Source organism: Crinia signifera, chromosome 6, assembly GCF_055691185.1.
Source record: "Crinia signifera chromosome 6, ASM5569118v1, whole genome shotgun sequence".
Taxonomy (NCBI): domain Eukaryota; kingdom Metazoa; phylum Chordata; class Amphibia; order Anura; family Myobatrachidae; genus Crinia; species Crinia signifera.
The window spans coordinates 122,962,516-122,985,728 of record NC_139222.1 but is presented as its reverse complement, the minus strand read 5'-3'; the positions used below and the strand labels follow the sequence as shown (position 1 = coordinate 122,985,728).

General features: G+C 40.7%; 1 protein-coding gene across 2 annotated transcripts in view; it reads left to right on the top strand.

The window, feature by feature from the left end:
* Nucleotides 1–19,108, top strand: part of LOC146008093 (serine/threonine-protein phosphatase 4 regulatory subunit 1-like) — a 53,642-nt gene extending 34,534 nt beyond the window's left edge. For both annotated transcript variants that reach the window (XM_083147021.1, XM_083147022.1), the window contains exons 11-20: nt 21–397; nt 1,319–1,503; nt 1,663–1,752; nt 1,866–2,051; nt 7,083–7,244; nt 7,989–8,089; nt 10,375–10,495; nt 13,926–14,060; nt 15,018–15,159; nt 17,888–19,108. In XM_083147021.1, coding sequence (XP_083003147.1) covers nt 21–397; nt 1,319–1,503; nt 1,663–1,752; nt 1,866–2,051; nt 7,083–7,244; nt 7,989–8,089; nt 10,375–10,495; nt 13,926–14,060; nt 15,018–15,159; nt 17,888–18,042 — 1,654 coding nt within the window. In that variant the 3' untranslated portion in view covers nt 18,043–19,108. The remainder of the gene's footprint in view (nt 1–20; nt 398–1,318; nt 1,504–1,662; nt 1,753–1,865; nt 2,052–7,082; nt 7,245–7,988; nt 8,090–10,374; nt 10,496–13,925; nt 14,061–15,017; nt 15,160–17,887) is intronic.
* Nucleotides 19,109–23,213: the final 4,105 nt, after the last annotated feature.

Here is a 23,213-nt window from a genome sequence, read left to right as displayed (position 1 = left end):
AATATCCTATCTATTTTCAGCTATGGAAAGTGTGACATCGCATCACACAGCCAGTTCAGCGGCAGGGAGGACACAAAAGAATCCCCCAAGAGAAATAGTGGAGAGATAACAGGTCATTCCATGACTGACGATGAAGGTAACCACACTAGGAGATCACCCTCCAACTGCCTGTACACCGATGGACGCTCTGCCGATGTGTTTAACTCCTTCATCTTTTGGAGAAGTCCACTCCCTGACATAAGTGAAGAGCTAGAATTACTGCCTGTAGAGGAGTCCGATAAAGATTCTGAGGAAGAATTGGGACACCGACCACTTTGCAAAACATACATGGCCAGCAGTGACATAGAGAAGGTCATTCAGAGTTTGCAGGGACACATGGATGATCCAGATGTTCAAGGTAACAGTCTAGTATTACTAAAGCATAACATTGTATATTGGATTTTACAACGGATTTAAAATAAACATTAAATTCTGTAAATATCACATTGGTATCGAAGGGGTCACTGTTTATTTATGATGGCGTTGAACCCCACCCAGTAGATGAGGAAAACTTCTTCTCCTTACCCTCCTATTGCCAGAGATGGTGACTTTGTTTGTTTAATTTGTTTTGTCTTCTGTTTACTTTCCCTTTTTACATAAGAGTTTCTGTGCATACAAGTCACTTTTACAGCAGGATATTTGGCTTTTTAGACTGTTCTAGGTTTATTCCTTCCTATTAGAGTTATGGGCAACAGTGATGGCTGTTTTTTCTGTTGTTGTTGTCCTTTATTTATATGGTGCTTCAAGGTATCCGCAGCACCCATTTACAGAATACAGAAACAAATATAACAGTGACTTACAGTAGAGGACAAGTACAGGGTATATATACATAGCCGCATCAGCAGAGGACACTGGAATAAGTGTCAGCGTGGTAGAAAATCTCAAGATTTGGTGCCATCAAAGACTGTTTAGTAACAGAAGGAAAACCACATGAGGGAAGAGGGCCTTGCTCATGAGATCTTACATTACAAATATATATAGTATGTATTGCCTGTGCATTAATTACATTTTACACTGCTTTTTATTTGTGTAATTTTATCATTTATAAATATTTATCAACATCTATTTTTAATGCAGGTTATTTAACCATATATATGCTAAACCTCGCAATATATTGCATTATACATTGGCATGTTTTAATCACAGATCATTTTTATTTTGTTTGTAGGGCTCATGTATAATCTTTTTACAACGCCTACCATAGTCACCTGTTTGCTCATTACTGTTTTTGCTGAAGTCAGAACTCCATTAGAAATTAGTGTGTCCTGTTTTTTTTCAGCCCAGGTTCAAGTTCTGTCTGCTGCCCTACGAGCTGCTGAGCTGGACTCTATAACCCAGGAAGAGATGCCGAGCGCACAAGAGAGCAGCCAACCGCCTGAGGAGCTACCAACCAATGTCTGCACTCAGTGTCCAAGCCCCACAAATCAGGAACAAGCAGAGTCTGATCTCCCCACTCAAAGTCCAGTGAGTGTGTGCTCAAACCATAACATTAGTCACTGGTATTTTGCAATCCTTGTATTTAGGCATTTAAATAGTAACAATAAATGTGTAACTGTGTATGTAAATGTAATACTGAAGTCACATGAACAATGAGAGCACAAATATTTCTGGAATTTATTTCAGACATCAGACAGTGAGCCTCATTTTCCAATTGTTTCTTATCAAGAAGAGGAAAGCAGTGACTGCCTGGAAGAGGAGAAGTGTAAAGTTCAGGTAGGTGCTTTCACACCTTCCGTTTTGTACATATGATTCAGGCTTCTTTTAGCTTTTTTTCCCTTATCTATTTTTGGTCAGTGGTGCTAACAATCTGTCACTTGTTTTTTCAGGATGTTGTTCCACAGCCATTGCTAGACCAGTATCTGTCAATGACCGACCCGCTGCGTGCCCAGACAGTGGATACGGAAATTACTAAGCATTGTGCATACAGTCTTCCAGGAGTAGCTCTTACTCTGGGAAGGCAAAACTGGCATTTTCTTAAGGACACTTATGAGACCTTGGCTTCTGATGTCCAGGTATGTATGCAGTTAACTAGCCTGTTTTTATATGAAACTTGTTTTCTCATTTTCATAGCACCCTAATAAAAATCATTGCATGATTTTTATTTTTTCCCATCTGCATGACATAATTTAAGTTGAGTGCAATGTTTTGGGGAAACCTTTGAAGAGCTTGTAGAAGTCTTACAGTAGAATTGGTATTACAGCTGATGATAGACTTCTTCCTTTATAAATACTTACATAGAAACATAGAATTTGACATCAGATAAGAACCACTTGGCCCATGTAGTCTGCCCCATTTTTAAACATGTTACTTCAAACATATTTGATCCTTTATTTCTTTGTAAGGATATCAATATGCCTATCCCAAACATGTTGAAATTGCTCTACTGTATTTGCCTCTACCACCTCTGATGGGAGGCCATTTCCGATTTTTAATTGTACAGGCACCCTGATGGGTGATTACTATGTTAAATGCACCCCCATTGTTAACGCCACCCCCACTATCAACGGCCACCCGAAGCGTAGCAAACGCAGTGAGCCCGCGAGGGGCGGCGATACGCGTCCTCCGACTTTTTCATACCCCCACTATCCACGTCGGCGTGCAGTTGATTTTAGATTGTGCAGCGAGCCACCGAGCCCGAAGCGTGGTGAGCGCAGCGGATTACTTCACATGTAATCCGCGTCCCCTCGCGGGGCTCGCTGCGCTCGCCACACTATCTAAAAATAACTGTACGCCGACGTGGATAGTGGGGGTATGAAAAGGCCGGAGGACGCGTACCGCCGCCGCTCGCCACGCTTCGGGTGGCCGTTGATAGTGGAGGTGGCGTTAACAATGGGGGTGCATTTAACATAGTAATCACCCATCCAGGTGCCTGTACAATTTAATATTGCATCGCATGCCATTTCTAATGGTATGGGATGCGATGCAATATTTTTTCGCACAGTGAGGTCTGCGGGCCCGGAAATCGGGTCCCATCGCATACCTTAATTAGTGGTATGCGATGGGCGCCCTGATAATACACAAGTACCGTAATTTGTCCTCAAATGTGCCCTGACTCTTCCTCCCTCTAGTTTCAGTGCATGTCCTCGTGTTCTGTTGCTCCTCTTCCTGTGAAGAATGTCTCCCACCTGTTCCTTGTTAAAACCCTTGATATATTTGAAAGTTTCTATCATGTCCCCCCTTTCCCTTCTCTGCTCTAAACTATACATATTAAGATCTTTTAGTTTTGTGATGTAGGCCATGCACCATTTTAGTTGCCTTCTTTGTACAGTCTCTAATGTATTTATATCCTTCTGGAGATATGGCCTCCAGAACTGAACACTGTACTCTAGATGAGGTCGTACGTACCAATGACCTATAGAGTGGCATTATTACTTCTTTCTCTCTACTGCTGATAACTCTCCCTATGCAACCAAGCATCTGACTTGCCTTCTTCATTGCTTTGTTACATTGCTTAACTGCCTTTAAGTCCCCTGAAACAGTGACACCTAGATCCCTCTCCTCCTCAGTAGTTTCCATTATAGTGCCATTTATACTATATGTAGTCTTTGGATTTTTGAGACCCAAGTGCATGATTTTGCATTCTTTGGCATTAAACTGTAGTTGCTCTTAACCATTCCTCTAATCTACCTAGATCATCAATCATTTGTTATACCCCCTCAACTTTCCCCTAATCTTTCCTTACCATCTATCCTCAAGGAACCCTTAGGTGTAAATTTACTAAGATAGGAGTTCTATTGAATATGGGACGCTGCCCATGACAACCATTCAGATTATATTTCTTATTTAATTAGCACCTTCTAGAATATTTTTAGAATCTGGTTGCTATGGGCAACACGACAAAGAAAGAAAAAACCTATACCTGCTATGGGCAACATCCTGCCTTCAATATGACTTCCATATTCGTACATTTTCCCCTAATAGACCTGGTTTTAAGAACAGCCATACTTGAGCACAGGTGACATAACTAGTACTTTAATTACTCAAGCATAGATATGCTCAACATTTTGGTTAGTGTGCCTTGAGGACTGAGTTGATTACTCAGTTCTCCATAACACCTTCCACTGTCTTGTCTTCTGGTTTGCCTCCAACCTTTCAGATTTTGCTCTTTCAGTATATTTACCTCTGTCTCCTGTTCCTTTACTCAAGACCCGACCCTCTTTTTTCACCTCTTCTCTCCATAAAAGCATTCACTCCTTCAGCATCTACTTTGCTAAAATATGTCTGTCAGTCTGTGTATTGCCAGAACACTGATCCACTCGCTGCTCACCATCTCCCACTTGCACTCCTCTTTAATTTATCCTAAAAATGTAATTCCTGTTTATCTTCCTCTACCATTACTCCTCATCGGCTACTACATTTTGCAATTCTTTGCCCATAATTCTCTTCCGGTTTCAATACAAGCTCTTCACCCTTGCCAACTTTTCCCCTTCATGAGTGTTACAAAATACACCCCAACCTCTCCACTTCTGACCTATGTTCTTTTCTCCTCATATTATAGCTTCCAGTACTTTGATCCTTTCAAAATATGGTTTGTTTGTTTGTTTTTAAACTTATGCTGTGTACACACGGTCCAACTTACTTTCCGATGTTGACGATATAGTCAACATCGGATCGGCATTGGATGCAGATCGCAAGGGTTTTAACCCTTGCGATCCCGATCCGATCCCGATGCGCGTTCATGTATCGGAAGCCAGAAAGTCTTGGCTGCCTTGTCTATATAGTGCAGATCTGCACTATATAGTCAAGATAGGATGCAAATCGGATGTGCCTTAAGATCCTATCTGATCAGATCGTGGATAGGATCTTAAGGCACATCTAACGTGTGTACACACCATAAGACCATTACGTTTATTAGGAAAAGTTTTAGAGTAAGATCATGGTTTGTAGTTTGCTTCTCTATGGGCAGTATTCAATGAGGCCAATTCACCATGTTTCATGGCGAATTTGTGCTATTTTCGGTTACCAAGGTGATTTTTTGTGTCAGAAAGTGAATCACCCTATTCAATGTGCACTTTTCGCCGTCTGTGAACAGTGAATGACGGACAATTCGCCATCTGATAGTCTCCGCAATACGCTGTGGTTTTTCAATGTGATTCGTCGTGCGTGTATTCAATGAGAAGATGGCAAATTGCTTTCTAAGTGATTTTTACCGTGTAGCAATCGCCATCTTTTCATGGTGAAGTGGAATGTGAACTTTTAAAACAATGTGTTTTTTTTGGTGTAAAGCACATGAATATATATTTAAGGTACTTGTGTACAATCACGGCTCCCACGATGTCCATCGCATAGTAAAAAATCGCATGCGATTTTTAACAGAAATGCATCCAAATGCATTGAAATTAGTATCAAACATGTTCAATGGCCCCCAAATGTCATTTTTCAGGCTGTACCACCCCCACTATCAACGCGAAACCGAAGCGTGGCGAGCGGCGGCGGTACGCGTCCTATGACCTTTTCATACCCCCACTATCCACGTCGGCGTGGAGTTGAGAATTGAAAGTGTGGCGAGCGCAGCGAGCCACCGAGCCCGAAGCGCGGCGAGCGGACACGGATACCTTCACAGGTATACGCGCCCCCTCGCGGGCTTCACAGGTGTCCGCGTCCCCTCGTGGGGCTTGCTGCGCTCGCCACGCTTCGGGCTCGGTGGCTCGCTGCGCTCGCCACACTTTCTATTCTCAACTCCACGCCGACGTGGATAGTGGGGGTATGAAAAGGTCGTAGGACGCGTACCGCCACCCCTCGCGGGCTCACTGCGCTCGCCACGCTTCGGATTCGCGTTGATAGTGGGGGTGGTACAACCTGAAAAATGACATTTGGGGGCCATTGAACATGTTTGATACTAATTTCAATCCATTTGGATGCATTTCTGTTAAAAATCGCATGCGATCGCATGCTTTTTTTTAAATGCTTAAAAACGGCAAAAATCGCATGCCACTACATATGGCATGCGATGGGAGCCGTGAAAGTACACAAGTACCATATTTAATTAAAAAAAAAAATTACATTTTTTTTTTTACGCATAACAACCAGCAGGGGGCCGGGAGCCGCTCATTATATATATATATATATATATATATATATATATATATATATATATATATATATATATATATATATATATATATATATATATATATATTCACTGCTCCCGATCATTACATATGCACAATCGGGAGCAGTGCTAGCGGCTCCTACCCGGTCCCCTGCTAGCTCTCCTGGGGGGCAGCTTGTGCTGCCTGGGTCCCGGGGAGCCCTCTTACCCCCACATACATTTTGGGGCAGGCAGGGAGACTTCCATTTCCCTGCCTGCTGCTCCCTCCCCCCCCCCCCCCCCCCGGCTCGCCGCAGGGGTTAAGAATCGCCGTCAGGGGCAGCGAGCCTCTGCGGCATTGAATACGGGGACAGGGAGGGCTGCGAAGGCTTTAGCCCTCCGGACCATGGCGACAGTCCAGCGAATCCTAAACAGGATTCGCTGCACAGAGCGACTTTGCTCATTGAATATTGCCCTATGACTAGATTGGGGTATTTACTGTCTATCATTACTTATTCAGCCATACACAAAGCATCCCCTCTGCAATATTAAATAAATTCTCAAAATATGATCTTCTGTATAGAATAATTTCTATTTTTAGATTGGATAGAAAATACAGTATCCCTTATCCAAATATCTGTTATCCAAATTTTTTTGGTAAAACACTACTGGGTACATCTGTAACTGGCAACAGTGGGGACATGATATGTAACTGCCACTAAATATGCAAGAAAATGATTGCTTGGCATTCCAATTCAGAGATTTTACACAAACTTTGTTTCATGTTTTATAACCTTGTTTCATGCACAAATAAAATAGATTTGTGTATTTCATGTGTTTGATGTGCTTATACAACATAAATGCAAGATCTCTCATTCAAGTATAAAAATATTCGAAAATGCTTAATAATCCATTATCCAAAATGCTTCTGGTCCTGAGCATTTTGGATAAGGGATACTCAACCTTTATAAATCTACCATATTATATGGACATGAAATATTTCTCTGCTTAGTGGAAGGTGCGACGAACACTGGCCTTTTCCATTCACGAACTGGCCGTTATACTTGGTGATAAGCTGACGGCTGATGATCTTGTTCCTATTTTCAATGGATTCCTGAAAGATCTGGATGAAGTCCGTATTGGCGTTCTGAAACATCTGTATGACTTTCTCAAGGTAATGTTAATGGTGGAGTTGTTTAATAGCTCTCATTGAATTTTGGTTCTGTAAGTTGAAATTTAAGACTGTACTCTTTCAGTGTGTTATCCATGAGACTATTGTAACTTCCTGTCATAGTGCATGTGCAAATGTTAGTCAAACTACCAGAAATGAAAAAAGTAAACCTATTTGAAAGTGAATTTTTATATCATCTCCTACCTCAGTGTATGTAGTTAATGGCAAATGATTCATTTCACAACCATTTTAGGTATAGAAAATGGTCCCAGCTGTATCCTTAACCCTTTTTATTAATTCAAATAGTGTGCTTTAAATTAATTGTAATTTTTTTAAAATTATTATTCAAAGATGGTCTACATTGAATGTTGAATAATGTGGCTCACATTGTATCTGCTACTAGCGCTAGGGCTGTTGAGCGTTGGACTTGAAAGGGTTAATTCTTTTTAAAGGATGTCTAGCATGCAACTAAAAAACACTACTGCACTCCATTCTGCCAGCCTACCCTCAATTATGGAAAAGTCTTATGAATGTGTCTTGCATGCATCTACAGTAGCTGCTTTCAAAAGGCAACCTATGTTTGGGTACATGGTCCTTACATTGTGGACCTGCCCGTTATACCGATTTTTTTTTTTTTTTTTTCTGCTTGCCTCCATTTTTTTAGATTAAATGGAGCAGTTAGTTTAGGCAGTTTTCAGTGTGTCATAACTAAATGTATTCCTGATAAATGTATCTTTGTCTCTGAAGCTTCTCCATGCGGACATGCGCAGGGAGTATCTCTACCAACTGCAGGAGTTCCTCACCACAGATAATGTTCGGAACTGGAGGTTCCGATATGAATTGGCAGAGTGAGTATGAGATATTTGCTGTTTCCTCTTTTCTGGACTTGCATTATCTAAAAGCCAACAAGAGGTCCTTGGTCTGTAGTGGACTGTTAACATCAAGATGTAAAATGTGCTTATGTTCCTCACTAGGAAGAATAATTGCTCACATTTGTCACATGAAGTGATGTATGATTACAGGCCACACTAGGAGGTATGATGTAGCGGAATACCTAACCAGGAGCTAAATTGCACATGAATATAAATCCAAAGCATTTATTTATACTGAAACCTAACTACACACACAATCATGTATGTGCTGCCTCCTTCAGAAAGCTAGAAACTAAGAATACATTTATGAATAGCATATTGGTTTCCCAAAATCATTTCATAACTTTATACCTGGCACTGAAAGGAATCCGCTAAATGCTAATCTGATTTACAGCTCTGTGATTGACCTTTTTATCTACGAACAATTAGTACAGATGGGTCAGGTCCCATCTTTGCAGGGGATGGCGCTGGCGTCGCCAGCCGCCATCCCCCGCCAGCGCCATGGCGATGGTGAGAAGGGGACGCGCGCGTACGAGCGGCGCGCGCGTCCCCTTCCGACGGTGCTTCGATCCGGTCCCCGCCGGCTTGCCGGCGGTAACCCGGGGTCCCCGCCGCCTGCCCGCACCCCCCTCTAACACTGTCCGTCTCCCTGAGGCGGAGACGGACAGGGTTTCCGTCGCGCTAGCGCGTGAGACGCACGCGCGTCTCAGTCTCCTCGCTGGCGAGGCTGCTGGCGGGTCGCCAGCGCGTACGTTCTGGCGACCCGCCAGCAAGGATGTATACAGTAACATACTGTATAATAATAATATATCATAACTATTGATTTTGCTAGGATCAGGGCAGGGTACAGGGGCAGCATCAGTGTGGAGTGATGTGGGCGGAATGGCCCCTTCGGTATCCTTATGGGAGCATGCCCGGTCGTCACCCTCACTGATGGTGGCGTGCACCTATGGACATGTTGGCCCTCCCCCAATCTCTTTGGTTAATGTCAACGGATGCCATGCGCACGCATCTATTCACACAATGGAAGTGACTGCACAGGCAGCCTGTTTTAGCAGGGCGCTGCCAAAGGGGCAGGGTGCGGCACCCTGCTTAAACAGCCTAACCTGAACACTAATAACTTTTTTCTGGAACATACCAGATATATAATAACATGGTATGATTTTTTTTCTTTTTTTTTTTTTTTTTGCACATGAATGCAAAATGTTATTGTTAGATTCAATCCTAGGAGAGTCTATAGGGACATGTATTTATCAGATACTTATCAACTTTCTTGTTTCTCCCTCCCTCCTGGAGCAGTTATGTCAGCTCCACAGGGAATGGAGCTCTGCAAAATGGGGAAAACCTGGGGTGTAGAGAAGCATTTGCGGCCCTGCTATACAGTGCCAACATTACCACGCTGTAAGGCTGGGCTACGATGATGTGATTCAGTGTAAATGTATCCTCTCCCTCCTCGACACCCACTTTAATAGACATTTGTGTGTGTGGTGGGGGGGGGGGGGGGGTTGTCTGGCTCTGTGGAAATCTGTCTACCTTCCTCAAGAACGAGTCCGTCCACCCTGATTTTCGGGAGCATTGTGACCAGTTTGAGAGCATAGGCACGTATTATGAATTCCTGAACTGTTTGGTCTTTCCTTACAGCAGTTACATTTAAAGTAACTGATCTGTGATTATAGATCATATTGCTTTGATCCATTATTTCTAAAGCTGTGTACACTTGGTGCAATATCGCTGGCAATATGGTCTCTGAGCAACCATATTGTCAGTTATTTGTTTGTGCTGCAGTGATAAATCGCAGGTGCACGCTCCTGTGTTCAGCCTTCTAATGGTCACTGGCCGATCAGCTGTTTCTCTCTGCGGCTCCCCCGGCAGAGTCTCCAGGTCATCAGAAACCATCTCTGGTCGCTGATGAAAACTGGACACTGAGCAATATATTGCACAGTCTGTACACAGCTTTAGTATTCTATACTGAACCTGGAGTGAGCAAAATAAAACATTTTAGGCCATATTTTCTTCGCTATTCTCAACAATAATTATTTATTTATTTTTAAATTTCATACAGTGGAACAGATACAAAATTAGAATCACAACAGTCTACATATGAGATTACATATTGTACAGGCCGACTTGTACTCATGTATTTTTCTGTGACTACTGAGTTAAGTTCCACAGTTTGTCTTTTAATGGCTAGAAACAGGTGTATGATCTCACTGGGAGGTGCTACAATTAATTTACAGAAATCTGCATTTCTTTTGTTGCAGGCAGCTGACGCTCATCCTAGAACTATATAGTCCCAAAGACATATATGATTATTTGCGAGTCATTGCACTGACTCTGTGCTCAGACAAAGTGTCAGAGGTCCGATGGATTTCTTTTAAACTGGTAAGATATGAACAGACACTACTTGTCTGTCTGTTGTGAGAAGCATTTGTGTAAATTGCCTTTTACTTGTGCTATAGTATCATCATATGTTTAAGTACTGGCTAGTGGCATGCAGGTAGAATCCATAAAGCTTTATACATACATAGTTTTTAAATATCTTTGTATGGGTACAATGTATGTCAGGGAGTCTTTGCCTACCCTAATCACACATTCCTGCTATACTGTATGTTATACTATGCAATATATGTATGCATTCAGTGTGTAAGGGCACAAAATCTGTCATGGTCAAACCCAATGGGGATACATATATTTTGTCGATGTACATGCTGGTGACCAGGGGACAGTCCACACGCCAAAAGACGGCACAAGTTTTTCCGAGCACAGCGAGCCATGCGGTGCACATATACAGTGTCCATGCCGACATAGACACCAAAACTTGTGTTGACCTTAAGCTTGTACAAGCTCAAAAAGCAGCCTTGGGTCTTGTACACAGAAATGAGGCGTCACACCACGCTTCTGGGAAAGTGGAGCAGAATAAGAAACGGTGTATAGACCTAAGGCGCTGCAATGTGGTGAAAGTAAAATTGATATTCCTTCCCTGGTTTAGTGAGTGTGTCGATCCTTCCTCTCGTGAGTTTTTCAAGTTTGATTTGAGATGAGAGAGGGAGAGAGAAAAAAAAAACATATCCTCCTGTAATACTGGTTTTTAAGTCTAATTTCTTAAAGAGAACAATAACTTGGGTATGGGGAACGTTAAAAAGAAAACATGTTGGGTAGCGTCCCCTTAAGTAACCACTCACAATGGAATGTTTAATATGAGGCATATAACGTATTTGTCAGTCTTAAATTCCTGGAGAATTTGCAGGGGCGGACCCTCTTCTTAGGTACTCACAATTTGTGTCAGATCAATCGAGCATATCTGCGAGGTCTTTTAAATAAGTTTTTCTTGATTCACCAGAAGCAATTAAACATGCACTGGTTTAAGTTGTTCCTTTATTCTAAACACTAATGATGACAAAAGCAATGTAAAAGGAGGGCGTACTCATCTGAAGGTAATAATGGACTCCAAGAGGAAGTAAGATTTAGGAGTCTCTAACTCCGTAGATGGGCTTCCTCTTGTTGATCACTGGGTCACACGTTTCGATCTCCAATTAAGATTGTTTAGCATAGCTGGAAACCTTATTCGCAATTGCCGTAGCAGGCTACTTCCTGTTTGAAGATGGTTTTTCAGTGAGGTATAATTTATAATTAGTGATCTTAAGCTTGTGTTGACATTCTTTCAATGTTGACCTATGACATGTCATTTTTAGGGGTAAACTGTTAGTGGTCGACCTAGTGACCTAGATATTGTCAACCCGCTATAGCATTATCCCTTATTGATATCCTATTGACTATAATCAGTATAAACATTGACAAAGTGACGAATTCCCAGTCGGATAAACCGTAATCCGACCAGAAAATTTATTGTAGCTTTCTGAGTAAGACATTTCACTGAAGATAGTTGGAGTTATGTTGGAATCTAGTACCTAGTGATTCTGAACCCAACATATGGCTGAGCAGACATATTTAAAGCTGCTGAACAGGAGAGAGAGCGAGCAGCAGTGCACTCGTGTGCAGTTGAGTGATTATTTGCCACTAGTGCATGGGCATCCCATACTGTGCAAATGTTTATGCTGTATTGTATGGGATCTCTAGCATTAGTAACAGCATGGTAAAACCATGGACATTCCTGAGTGATAAAGGCATGATATGCAAGTGTTGTGTTGTGTCGATGTTCTCATATGCAGTACTGTAGTCATAGAGGCCATATTAAGGGGGAGACCCCACTTCTGCTATGACAATTGAAATTGGGCTTGTACATTCCAGTACAGGGAAGTACACAAAGGAAAAGTTGAAACCTGCATTTTCATAATGCCGCAAAATTCAATCGTCAAAAATCGCAATATCGGATGCAACACCCTCTGAATCAGGCCCAGAATGTACTATGGAAGAACAAGAGGGTTGTGGACCCTGATTTTCGACACTCATGTGGAAGTATATTGGGTTGTTGGTCCTTTTGATTGCACACCCTATTTCCATGGCATGTTGAGACTCTTGGTTAAACACAGGGACAAAAAACACAGATACACACTCTATTGTACTAAGGAATGCTAACCAGAATAATCACAATACACTCTGCAATCTAACAGATGATTAACATTTAGGTTCTTTGTATCATTTTTGGCCAAAAACTACAACCAGGTGACCTCATCTGGTGGGTCCCTAACAACACTAAGGTTTTAGCCTAGGGCACGGGATGCCCCAAGAAAGCACAGCCCAGCCACCAGAAGACATCATACTAGGGAGAATTTAAAGTGCTAGTGAGTGTTACATAAATAAGAAGCAAAATAAATGTGTTTAGATGGCTACATTGGTGAGAAGTAATTAGAATATTAAAAGGGGAGGGTAAGGACAGTTGGTGTGTGAACTGTGAGCGAAATAGTGGTGGGTTGGAGAAGTTAATTTTATTTTAGACTTTAACAAAAGGTACATTGTAAGGGTGCATTTAAAACTGAAGAGGGCTTAAATCCTCTGACTGATTGAGAGCATGTATTACAGAAGATGAGGGCAAAATCTAGACGCTAGGATGTGGCCAGGGTGTATGAGAGAAGCTAGTCAGAAGTGATGCGGGCTGTGGGGCATTCCTGAGAAAGATCAGTTGCCAGTGAAGCATTTAGCAGAGGGATGCAGCAGAAGCCATATGGCAGGGGATGATATTGAGACCAGAACCAGCATTAACAATAGATTGCATTGGTGAGAGTCTAGAGAGGAGGTTATAGTAGTCTAAACAGGAAATACATGAGAAATTTGGTGGCAAAAAGATTGCTTTCAATGTGAGGAGTGAAGGACAGCACAGAGTCGAGGATGATACTGAGGCAGCAGACTTGGAAAACAGACCAAATGATGATGGAATAAATAGATTTCAGAGAATTTCAGTTGCCTGCCATTGACAGACTGTTTTTTGTATTTGTGCTTTGATGTTGTAATGTCCCCACATTACACCTGTGAAATGTTGCTTATTTGTAAAGCATTAATAAAGATAGAAAGGGATCCTGAAAATTTCAAACCGAACATAGATTGTAGCAATGCTAAATAAATAAGTTTGAACTGACCATTGAAAAGCACATTGGATGGTAGTTGGATGATTTAAGTTTTATTTTATTATTTTGTGGGACTTATGCCAGCAAAGTCTGTACAATTAAAAATGAGGACAAGCTATAGACATTCTATGTGCAGTGAGTGAGGTTTTTCTGTGCTTAAGGACCTTATGGAATTCACAAGTATTCGATTTATAAATGTTTTTTAGCTGTCTTTAATGGTGACTAATAAGTTATTCCTCTTGTATCAGGATATTTTCTGATTGAAAGTGGAATATTTTTTTCTTTCACAGATTGTGGCAATATTACAGAAGTTCTATGCATGTGGTGAAAATGAGCTGGGCATTAACTTCATTAATGAGCTCATTCTGCAGTTCAGGCACTCTCCCAAATGGGTTGGACGCCAGGCGTTTGCCTTCATCTGTCAGGTAGATTGTCATTTATTTCTTATTCATTTGGAAATATCACTCTTAAGGTGCCCATACACTGAGGTGATTTTGTCCAATTTCAGCCGATTGCGACCAATCCTCCCATTAAATTGGACCAAATCGCCCCTCCCTGACATGCCGTCGGGTCCGATGCGCGATCCCGTGCGCATTGGACCCGACCAGGTGGTCAGACCGGCATTCCTCCTGTCGGCGAGGCTGGCGGGAAGCAGGGATGCATGCGGTCCATCACAACGGATCACATGCGACCCTGCCGCCGGGAAGGTCCCGGCAGCTTGCAGGGGTATCGGGTGTCGAACACTGCTGCGAGACGTTGCAGCAGTGTATGGGTACTTTTACACCACCAGTTTTCTCTCCTAAAATAAAATGAGTATTTATTATACTATACAGAAAAACATAGGCAAGCATTACAAATTATAGAAATTAACTTTTTTTTAAGATGGTTTATGTGACAAAAATAGGACGCATCATTATTATATAGAAAGTGGATCTAGCACTATCTGGCAACCTAGCTAGTTAATTATAGTATGTCTAGTTGGGTTTGGTTGGTTTTGTCAGCATGGTTGACCACCATGACTAGTAATGCTCCCCTCACCTAATGTGTTGGCATTGTGCAGAATGTTGAAATTTTTACGTCGCCACAACTGTTGTCATTATCGAGATGATATGTCTACATACCACCTAGGTTTGATGATCGGATTCACACCTCTGGCAGCTTGGTTATACATCAATTTGAGATTTTGACCCCATGGAAAATAGTGATCTGAAATATATTTATATGTTTCGGAAACCATTACTTGTGTACAGTATATGAGTAGCTTTTGTTCATGATAATATTTGAATCTCGGATTTTGTGGTCCATTTCCTAAATTAAAATGCAGAGATTACATTTTGTTAAAACAACTGAATATCCGCTGATTTTTATTTTTTCCCTGACAGGCGGTGGTAAATGAGGAATGTATGCCGGCAGAGCAGTTTGTTACACACATGCTGCCCAACCTGCTCAGTCTCGCATCTGATCCTGTACCCAATGTACGAGTCCTACTTGCTAAGGCACTGAAGCAGACACTCCTAGAGAAACGTAAGCATCCCGTCACTCCTATTTTTTCTGTTACGTTAATATTTCAGTATTGGTTGTGTTTCTAACTTCTTGTATTTATGAAGTATATGGGAAAATTTATGTAACTTTGTATGAGTTGGTGTGCTACAAATGCATATATGTTGGTGGGAATTACTCTTTATTGGCCAATTCCATTGGTAACAGATTCACTTTTTATAGCGATTTTAAACTCTAGTCATTATACAGCTTCCCCCACTAATTTTAATAAATCATAATATCCCAAAAGCCCCCAAGAAACCCAGTTAAAATACTATCAAAATAGCTTGAGTGCTATCTTGTGTAAATTATCTGCCTACTTTCAGTAACGGAATCACCATTCAAGAGAAATGGTGTGTGTATGTGTATGTGCGCACAATTCATAAATTCCAGAATTAACTAGATTTTCACAGTTTTTATTGCAAGATAAAGACCTTCTGGGGATGCTGCTACATAAAATATGGTAAAAGTATGATGATTTGTGTAACCTGGGCACATTTCTTAATAAAGTAATGGAATCACTAAGTGGCTAATGAGCATGGTAACATTTTCTGATTCCAATGTTTGCTACCTACTAATGTAACACTTACTTATATTCTACTATATGCTTTACAAAAATATTTTAAGACAAACCTGGCTCAAGACTTGGAATACATGTGAATAAAGTTGACCTAAATAATATAGGGGGACCCTGGCCCTCGCCAGGCAGGATTCAATGTCCTGCCTGCCGATCAGCTAAAAGGGGGCGTGTCCACGTAACGGGCGTGGATGCTCGTGATTCGGACGTAATCGTGACCATTCACAGCCGTTTTCGACAAAACGGGCCCGTTCTGTCAATCTGCCTCTTCAATGCTGTCAGGCAAGACCGTTTTTATTAGGCACCCGTCACGATTTCCCCCATCGGAAATAGCAGTAGGGATTGAATACCCCCCTATAACATAGATTTAGATACATAGAAGAAGTGCAAATCAGAAATATCAACTGCAAAGAGATGCATTCAAAACCAAATCAAGTCTAATAAAGTAGTGCATATGACATGGTGCCTTTACTGAGCCTCTAGAACTTCCACAGAAATACAGTACATATGTTGAAAGTTATTGACCATAATTTAAAACCTTTTTATTCAGGATTATTTAAAAAATAATTAGTATATGGTCCAGTGAAACCTGTATAATTCTTGACGGAGATCAGCTGTTTAAGTAGTGGCGCTTCCACTTTTAGAATTTAGATCAAAGGGGCAACCTACAGATGTGCTGTCCTGCATTATTGATGCAGTCACACCATTCACCCCTCATGGCATACCAGGTCCCGTGTGACTCTTCATGCACTATGTATTTTTTTTTTTCTTCTTCTTAATTTTTATTTACGACAAGGTCTCATTTGCAAGCCTCTCAACCAATTGGTTCAACCAGGTTCTAACCCTCATCACCTCCTCACCTTCTGTAATGTGTTTCCTCACATCTATAAGAGATTTGTCTACTCTCCTTCAAATCTGTGAAACACAAACCCACTCCCAACACACATTCTCCCCCCACACCCCCTCTCACCAGTAGCTCACTGGCCCTCAACAATGAGAACCAGTGCAATGCATGACAGGTAAGAGGAGCCCGGGCTGCTACTGGTTTATTCATTTCCTGGTTTCCCTGAATTTGTTCTATATCTTGTGGGAGGTAGACCTAGAATTGGCTTGCAAGTTTTACATCCATGCTTTAAATTATGCTCTGTTTTCTATAGACACTGTGGGGTTTATTTACTAAGTTGGGAGTTCTATTTCAGATGAAATGTAGCTATGGGAAACCATTCAGAATCGTATTTATTTAGCACCTTCTAGAAGAAAATAGAATCTGATTGGTTGCCCTTTTCAACATCCCATCTGAAATAGAACTCGTATCTCAAATAAATAAACCCCTGTCTGAGAGATGTATCAAACCTACTAGAGTATAAGATGTTGCCATAGCAACAAATTAGATATTAGCTATAATTTTAAATAAGGTAGTAATCAATAGCAGGGGCATCTTAAGAATGGAGGAGGCCCATGTGCAGCATCCTGGGCGGGACCCCCTCCTCTCTGCCGGTAGCTGCGCCGGGAGCAGTAGGTTCTGAGCTCTCTAATTCTCAGAACCTACTGCGCATGCGCAAACCTCCACTTTACTGTGGAGTCTGAGCACTAGAGCGCTCATACTCCACTGAGCATGCACAGATCACCGGACAAATGGCCACTGCAACATTTTTTTTCTGCCAATTTTTGCAGTGCTCCTGCCACGGGAATCCAGAGGGTAAGTATTATCGAAATGGGTGCAGTGTGCAAAGTGTGGGACCCCCAAGGGCATGTGTTCAAAATGCACTCATTATAGATACAACACTGAACAATAGCAATCTGAGTGGTTGCTACACCTTTTTTTTTGTCTTTTTTTAGAAAATTTTATAAATCTCCCCCATGAGAAAAATGGCAACTTGCAGAGTAACTGGGATAGTAACGTGCCCAATTTTTTTTTATCTTCTCCGCACTCTTGGACGGTCATTTTCTGGCACTTAAAGGGTGTGTGGCTGTTGTGGTAAAGAAATATTCACAAGTAGTTGGCTTTAAAAATAAAGGTAGCATTTGTTTTTTTTACATAAAAACCATTATAATTATGGTGCCCTTTTAAATGGCATTTGAGAATAATATGCAATATATAATATTACTGATTGTTCTACTCAACCACTATTCCAGCATACTTTACCAGCATGGGAAACCCCCACCTGGAGGCTGTGGAGAAGACCGTGCAGGCCATGCAGCTGGACAGAGACCAAGATGTGAGATTCTTTTCTGCAGCAGAGCCAAAGAGACACCTGAGCAGCACCCCCCTGGAGCAATCTGTCGATTGATTCCATAAAAACTTGTGTGTATGGAGTTCAAATCCTTCCAATGGGTCTGCCAATCCTCTCAAAACAAAAAAAGCAAGAAAAATCCAAACTTTTACTGGCATGAAGCATATTTTATCCCATTTTTTTTTTAATACTTATTTAAAGTTTGCTTTATTTAAAAACAGAAATGCAAACAAATGCATGCAGCTGAAATGATTTCTGATCACTTGTCTCTGGCACCTATTTTAACCCCATCCATTATAAATCTAGTCCAAGAACTAAGGGCTTTACATGTGATTGCAGAACACAAAAAGCCAATATTCCTGTGTTTGTGTATATAACTGTATAAGATGGAAAGCTGTACACTATCTACTTCTGTAATATGTTTTTGAATATATTTTATATATTTTTTTAACAAAAAAAAAGAAAAACAAAAAACCTGTGGTTGCGTAAATATAGGGGGAGGAGGGATATATGAATTATTGTAAAACATGGGTTATACAGGCTGGACTTTCCGCTCTGATGGGGATTACTGTACAAATAGCAAACTGAAGGCCATGTAACATTCCAATCTGTGGATTTTCAACGCTGTCCGTTTGATAATGTATCTCCTTGACGCTGGAGTTATAGGAAGTATTAAGACTAGCAAACATCAAGATAGGAAAATTGTTTCAAATCCAAAATCCATTTCAGTATAGTAGATGTTTTGTTAACTAGATATTTGAATGGTCTTCATTGTACTCTTGAATGTTTATTTCAATTCTATTTCTTGACTATTCAGACATCTGCTTTGTAAAGAAAGCTGTGTGCAAAATATGTTGTGTTTATTTTATTTTTTTAATTAGAATTCCATACACTGGGAACATTCGTGAAAATGATTTTAACAGCAAACTGTAGTGGTATCTTCCACAACTACCAATGTCATGTTCACCGGCTTTTTCTGAAGTACACAAAAAAATTGTTAGAATCGTATTGGTAACACGGGGAAGACCACAGTTTTCACTTACACTAGGTAACAGATTTTTCCCAGATATTGGGGCAGATTTATTAAGCTTGGAGAAGAGATAAACTGGAGATAAAGCGGAGAAAAGGTAAAAGGAGATAAAGCACCAGCCAATCAGCTGTGTTTGAAAAAGACAGTTGGGAGTTGATTGGCTGGTGCTTTATCTCCTTTTACCTTTTCTCCGCTTTATCTCTTCTCCAAGCTTAGTAAATCTGCCCCATTGTCTTTTTAAAATGAGAATTCTTTTGTCCCTTATTTGGAACAAAACTCTCCCACTTCCCATTCTAGTATAATCCCTGAAAATGTCACAGATAGCAGATTATCCAGTTACAGTGCCTGTTTATATCTTGACCAGAACTGAGAACTTTAAAAATAATGTTAAATTGGTTAGGGATGGGTACTACTTTTTGCTGCAATAATTTCAGACAGTCTCCTCAACCTGTAAATCCTGCTTATGTGTCATTTGTTCTGAAGGTATTACAGCTTCTTGGTTGATTGGTAAATTAATTAGCCAAGTTTTATCTGTATTTGGGAATTGACTCTGTAGGAAAGGTAGGCAATTGCTTAGGCTGGCAATCAAAATATAAGGAGGCTCCTAAATCACTCATATGATGTGGTATAATTGTACACTTTGTTTTTATAAAAATTTTACGAGGCACCCCATACTGAGGTGCAAGGGCAGCTTGGGTACTGTTTGGGTGGCAGTAGGACTTGTTTAAAAAGGTACCCTAAAACGAACCTGTTTTTTCATAATTAGAGTTCAATTTGTTTGGATGTTGTGTTGTTTTTTGTTTGTTTTGTTTTTGTAAATAATTGGCGTTTAAAAAAAAAAACACTTTTGACCAGCATCCTGCAACAACACCGAAGTCAGACTGTATTTTTCCATATCAATAGTGCAGCAAGCATTTTGCAGCTAGGGATTCTAGTCCTGAAATGGTTTTGAAATCCCAGAATTTTGGGAGTACCAGGACCTATTATTGGATCCTGGGTAGTCAGAAGAGATAAATATAAAATATTAGGTAGTACTTGCTTGGTAATGAGAGCCCAAGTTGCAGCACAGCACAGTCCTGAATTGGAGGGTTCCACAAGCATTTAGATTGTCACTGTAACAGGAGTTTTACCAAAGCTAAATAATATCTGCTATTTAATGTGGGATATTTGTAGTGCATATTCTAGGTACACACTAGAGTCTTGACACAGATACAATGTCACTTACAATTTCCCTGGAACTCCAAGCCAAAATGATATATGGTGTGTACACACTGTGCAATTTTGCAAAAGATATAGTCAGTAGCCACAACCAGGAGTATGCTGTCATTGATGATCTCCTCAGATTGAGCTGCATGTACAAATGGTTGTTGGCTATATCAGGTTGACCTACATGTCGGCTGATGGGGAGATACTTCAAGATGTATGCGAATGCAAACTAGTGGGTGCATACAGGACAATGTGGATGATTTGTTGTTCCAATTTGGCTCAATACGACAAATGGTTAAACTTGTCTGAATATCCAGCTTTAGTGTGGCTTAATCAGACTTTAGTGTGGTAGACTTACCATTATTTTCTGTTTGGTTTTTGCATTCTACAAATGGATTGAACGCTTACCCCCCTGCATGTATTTAAGTGATCAAATAGTGTTTTTTAAATTTTTATGAGCATGGTGCTGCAATGCAGTTTTCCAGGCATGCTATTGTTTGGGACAGAATTCGCTGTGAATAACCTCAGCTGAGAACAATACAAGTCTTATGTACTTGTTTTGTGTTTGGACCTCTCTGTCCACACACTGACCCATTTGGTATGAAGACACCTTTGTGCACAGTTGCAGCAGTGTGAGACACCAATGAACATGTGGTCTACTTCCACATTGTCACTTCCTCTTTGTTAAAGTGAACTCTGATACTTTTTGCCAAACTGTTGGTGCTTTGACTTTTGTTCAGGTCTCAAAAACTTAAGAATAATTACATTTGTGCAATTTGTTATAGCACACATTGTTAGCAGCTTTACTGCAGTCATCTAGCACAAATAACCAGATTTCTGTTGTGTCACAAGGTTTTAATGTATAAGGAACATAATTATCTAAAGTTCCTAGGAGTCCCCTCACCTTTATGTGCAAGGATATGAGCAAGTACATTCACGCGATACTACAGCCTGCAATAACTAACAATTATCCCCAGTGTGTTCAAAGTGTCATTCTGGGAAAGATCAGGGTTCATTCTTACTATTTGACTTTGTAAGGAAGGTAACTTGTAAATAATTGACTTAACATTTATCACCTGTTTTTCTTTAAATTCCCTTTGTCTGGAAGATTTTTCCTGTAAAATATACGCCGAAAGTTGCTATGTCACCTATACACAAACGCCTTGATCCTATTATTCCATACACCAGTGGGGTAATGAAATCAAATAATTGTAGTTATCTGATTTTTTAAATGTATAAGCATAAAACTTATCCATGTCCATAGCATTTGGGAAACTGTTGTGTCTTCTGTCCAGCGCTAGATGAAATGTGGAAAGGTCTTGCTGTACTTTTATGGTGATATTGTTGCAGAAATTCTGATACAGATCTTAAGTGCTGCTGTTTTTGTATGTAAAGGGCTGGACATGTGGGAATTTACTGGCCAAGCATTGTCAACACTAAGGGCAGTATTCAATGAGAAAATTCTCCGTGCATGGAGAGCGTTTTATTTCGCTCTCCGTGTTTTTGCGGAGATTCTCCATGTTTGGAGATTCTCCGTCACGGCACTTTATCCACTATTCAATGTGGCTGATGCTCGCCGCCACTCGCGGCGAATCTTAACCCCTGCAGCGGACGAGCATCCGCGGCAGGGAGCTTTCAGGGAGCCGGGGGGCGGAAGCAGCCAGAGAGATTAAAGTCTCCCTGGCTGCTCCAGAGGAATGTGGAGGGGAGGGGGGCTCCCCGGGACCCAGGCAGCACAGGCTGCCCCCCCCTATAGCCAGCGGGGGACCCAGTATTCACTGCACCCAATCGTGCATATTAACGATCGGGTGCAGTGAATATATGAATATCTAATGAGCGGCTCGAGCGCTCCGGCCCCCTGCTGGCTGCACTGTGTAAAAAAAAAATATATATATATTTTTTTTAAATTAAATATATATTCATGTGCTATAAGCACATGAATAAAAATAACATGCCCCTTCACAGAAAAAAAAACCTGATTTTTTTTACACCAAAATTAAAAAAAAAAAACCTTTTAGTTTAAAAGTTCACATTCCAGCTCCCCATCAAAAGATGGAGAATTGCTACACGGAGAAAATCACTTAGAAAGACGGAGAATATTTCACATTGAATAGGGTTGCTCGCTTTTGAAGAGCAAAATGCTCCGTCCAAGGCGAACAAAGCACAAATTCTCCATAAAACACGGAGAATTTTTCTCATTGAATACTGCCCTAAAGGAATAAATTGCTGTAAAAATAACTGCTTACCAAATGTTGACATGATAGCAATGCAAGGCTTTTATAAACTGGAAGATAAGTAGTAGATGCAGGAACAAGCTTACAGCAAATCTAGTTGCAAACATTCTCATAAATAGAATTCAATTGTGGGCAAATTAATTTACTTTTATGGCCGCTAAATCTCTTGCAAAAGCATTCGCTACCCTATAGACTAGTGAGGACTTTTGTGTAAATCGGAGTTCAATATGGCCTCTTATTACCGGCTTTTAACAGACACCGCAACAGCAATTTGCACCCTGGAATTAAATTCCACCTACAAATTCTTTTCACGTTAAGGACGTTTTTCATTTCATACATGATTACAATATAATGTGTTGTAAAAGCAGTGTGAGGCAAACACTTTACAGGGTGAGGCAAAGTTGCAGATTTTAAAGTATGTTAATTGCTATCCTATGCATAATGTACAAGTGCATCCGATAGCCTATTCAAAACCAATTGAAAAAAAACTATCATCCAGTTGTGAGCTTTCTTTAGGTTTCGCATTACTTGGCTGATCATTTCAAGTGTTATTGCTGCAATATCCAGCCAGACAAATAAAAGTAAGCTCTATGTTAACAAGTACAGTTTTTCTGTTGGATAAGAAACCGTATTACGTGCACTTCTAGATTATGTACTATTTTGAATAGCATTACTATGTCTCTTTTATTGTGTGTGTAAATCTTGTTTAAAGAGGGCATCTCAAAAGAAAGGATTCTCTTGCCTTTCAACTATAGTTC